Source organism: Tupaia chinensis, unplaced genomic scaffold (assembly GCF_000334495.1).
Source record: "Tupaia chinensis unplaced genomic scaffold, TupChi_1.0 Scaffold149168_1, whole genome shotgun sequence".
In the NCBI taxonomy this organism is placed as follows: Eukaryota; Metazoa; Chordata; class Mammalia; order Scandentia; family Tupaiidae; genus Tupaia; species Tupaia belangeri.
The window spans coordinates 325,076-325,945 of record NW_006209014.1 but is presented as its reverse complement, the minus strand read 5'-3'; the positions used below and the strand labels follow the sequence as shown (position 1 = coordinate 325,945).

General features: G+C 33.4%; 1 protein-coding gene across 2 annotated transcripts in view; it reads right to left on the bottom strand.

The window, feature by feature from the left end:
• Positions 1-351: 351 nt before the first annotated feature.
• COQ3 (coenzyme Q3, methyltransferase) overlaps positions 352-870 on the bottom strand; it is a gene marked incomplete in the record, with an annotated part of 37,075 nt that continues 36,556 nt past the window's right edge. The window contains 1 exon segment of one of the 2 annotated variants that reach the window (XM_014585173.2): positions 352-870. In XM_014585173.2, the coding sequence (XP_014440659.2) occupies positions 690-870 (181 nt within the window). 2 annotated transcript variants of the gene reach the window in all.

Sequence of the window (870 nt, the reverse complement as noted above, 5' to 3'; positions counted from 1 at the left end):
CCCACAACCCCATTTTTCTCTGGCAAGTACACATTCCTATTGCAAACTAAACAATTTCAAAAGTAAGATTTAAAAGAAAAAATATGTATTTTTAAAATTATTTATTATTATTTAATTTGCTATAGGGCATGTACATTCACCAGAGATAAAAGAGAGAGGGAAAGTGAGAAAGCAAGCTACCAGGTCCAGGACTTGAACTGATCCAGAGCCCCAACCACCACGCCACCTGCTGGCCTCAAGGAAAATATATTTTATCTTCTTAAATATAAAACTTTATTTAGTTTTTATCAGTCAGAAGAGTAACTGTGTTTAACTAAAGCCAAAGAAAGAGGAACATAGATAATACAGAATAAATTATTGCATACATGTATGTCTACACACATGGGGAAAATATACATAAATAATCTGTAAGATGAAATGAAATATGTATACACTGCTTATATAATAAAGGCTAAGGAACCCAAACCCCTAGATAACACAATACCTTGACAAAATTTTATATACATAAAATAATCTCTTGAAAGTAACTATTAGATAAAATAATGAACACTTTTGTCCAAGGTTTTAGAACATTTTATTTTATTTTATTTTATCTTATTTTCCTCATAATTCTTTCTCAAAAGATAAACTACATATTTTCTGTATTTGTAAACATCTGACTTTAAGTCACTACAGTCCTCAAAAATGCTTCATGTCTTCAGCTCTTCCTGCACACCTGGGCTGGTGGCGGTATTAGCTGGAAACTCTTCCATTTCCTCCTTTACAACAAACCCAGCAGGTGCTGGATGTTCCTGTACCATGGATTTCACAGCATGAACTGCATAATTAAGGCTGGTATTTTCACTCCAATGCCAGTAACCCAAGAAGGGG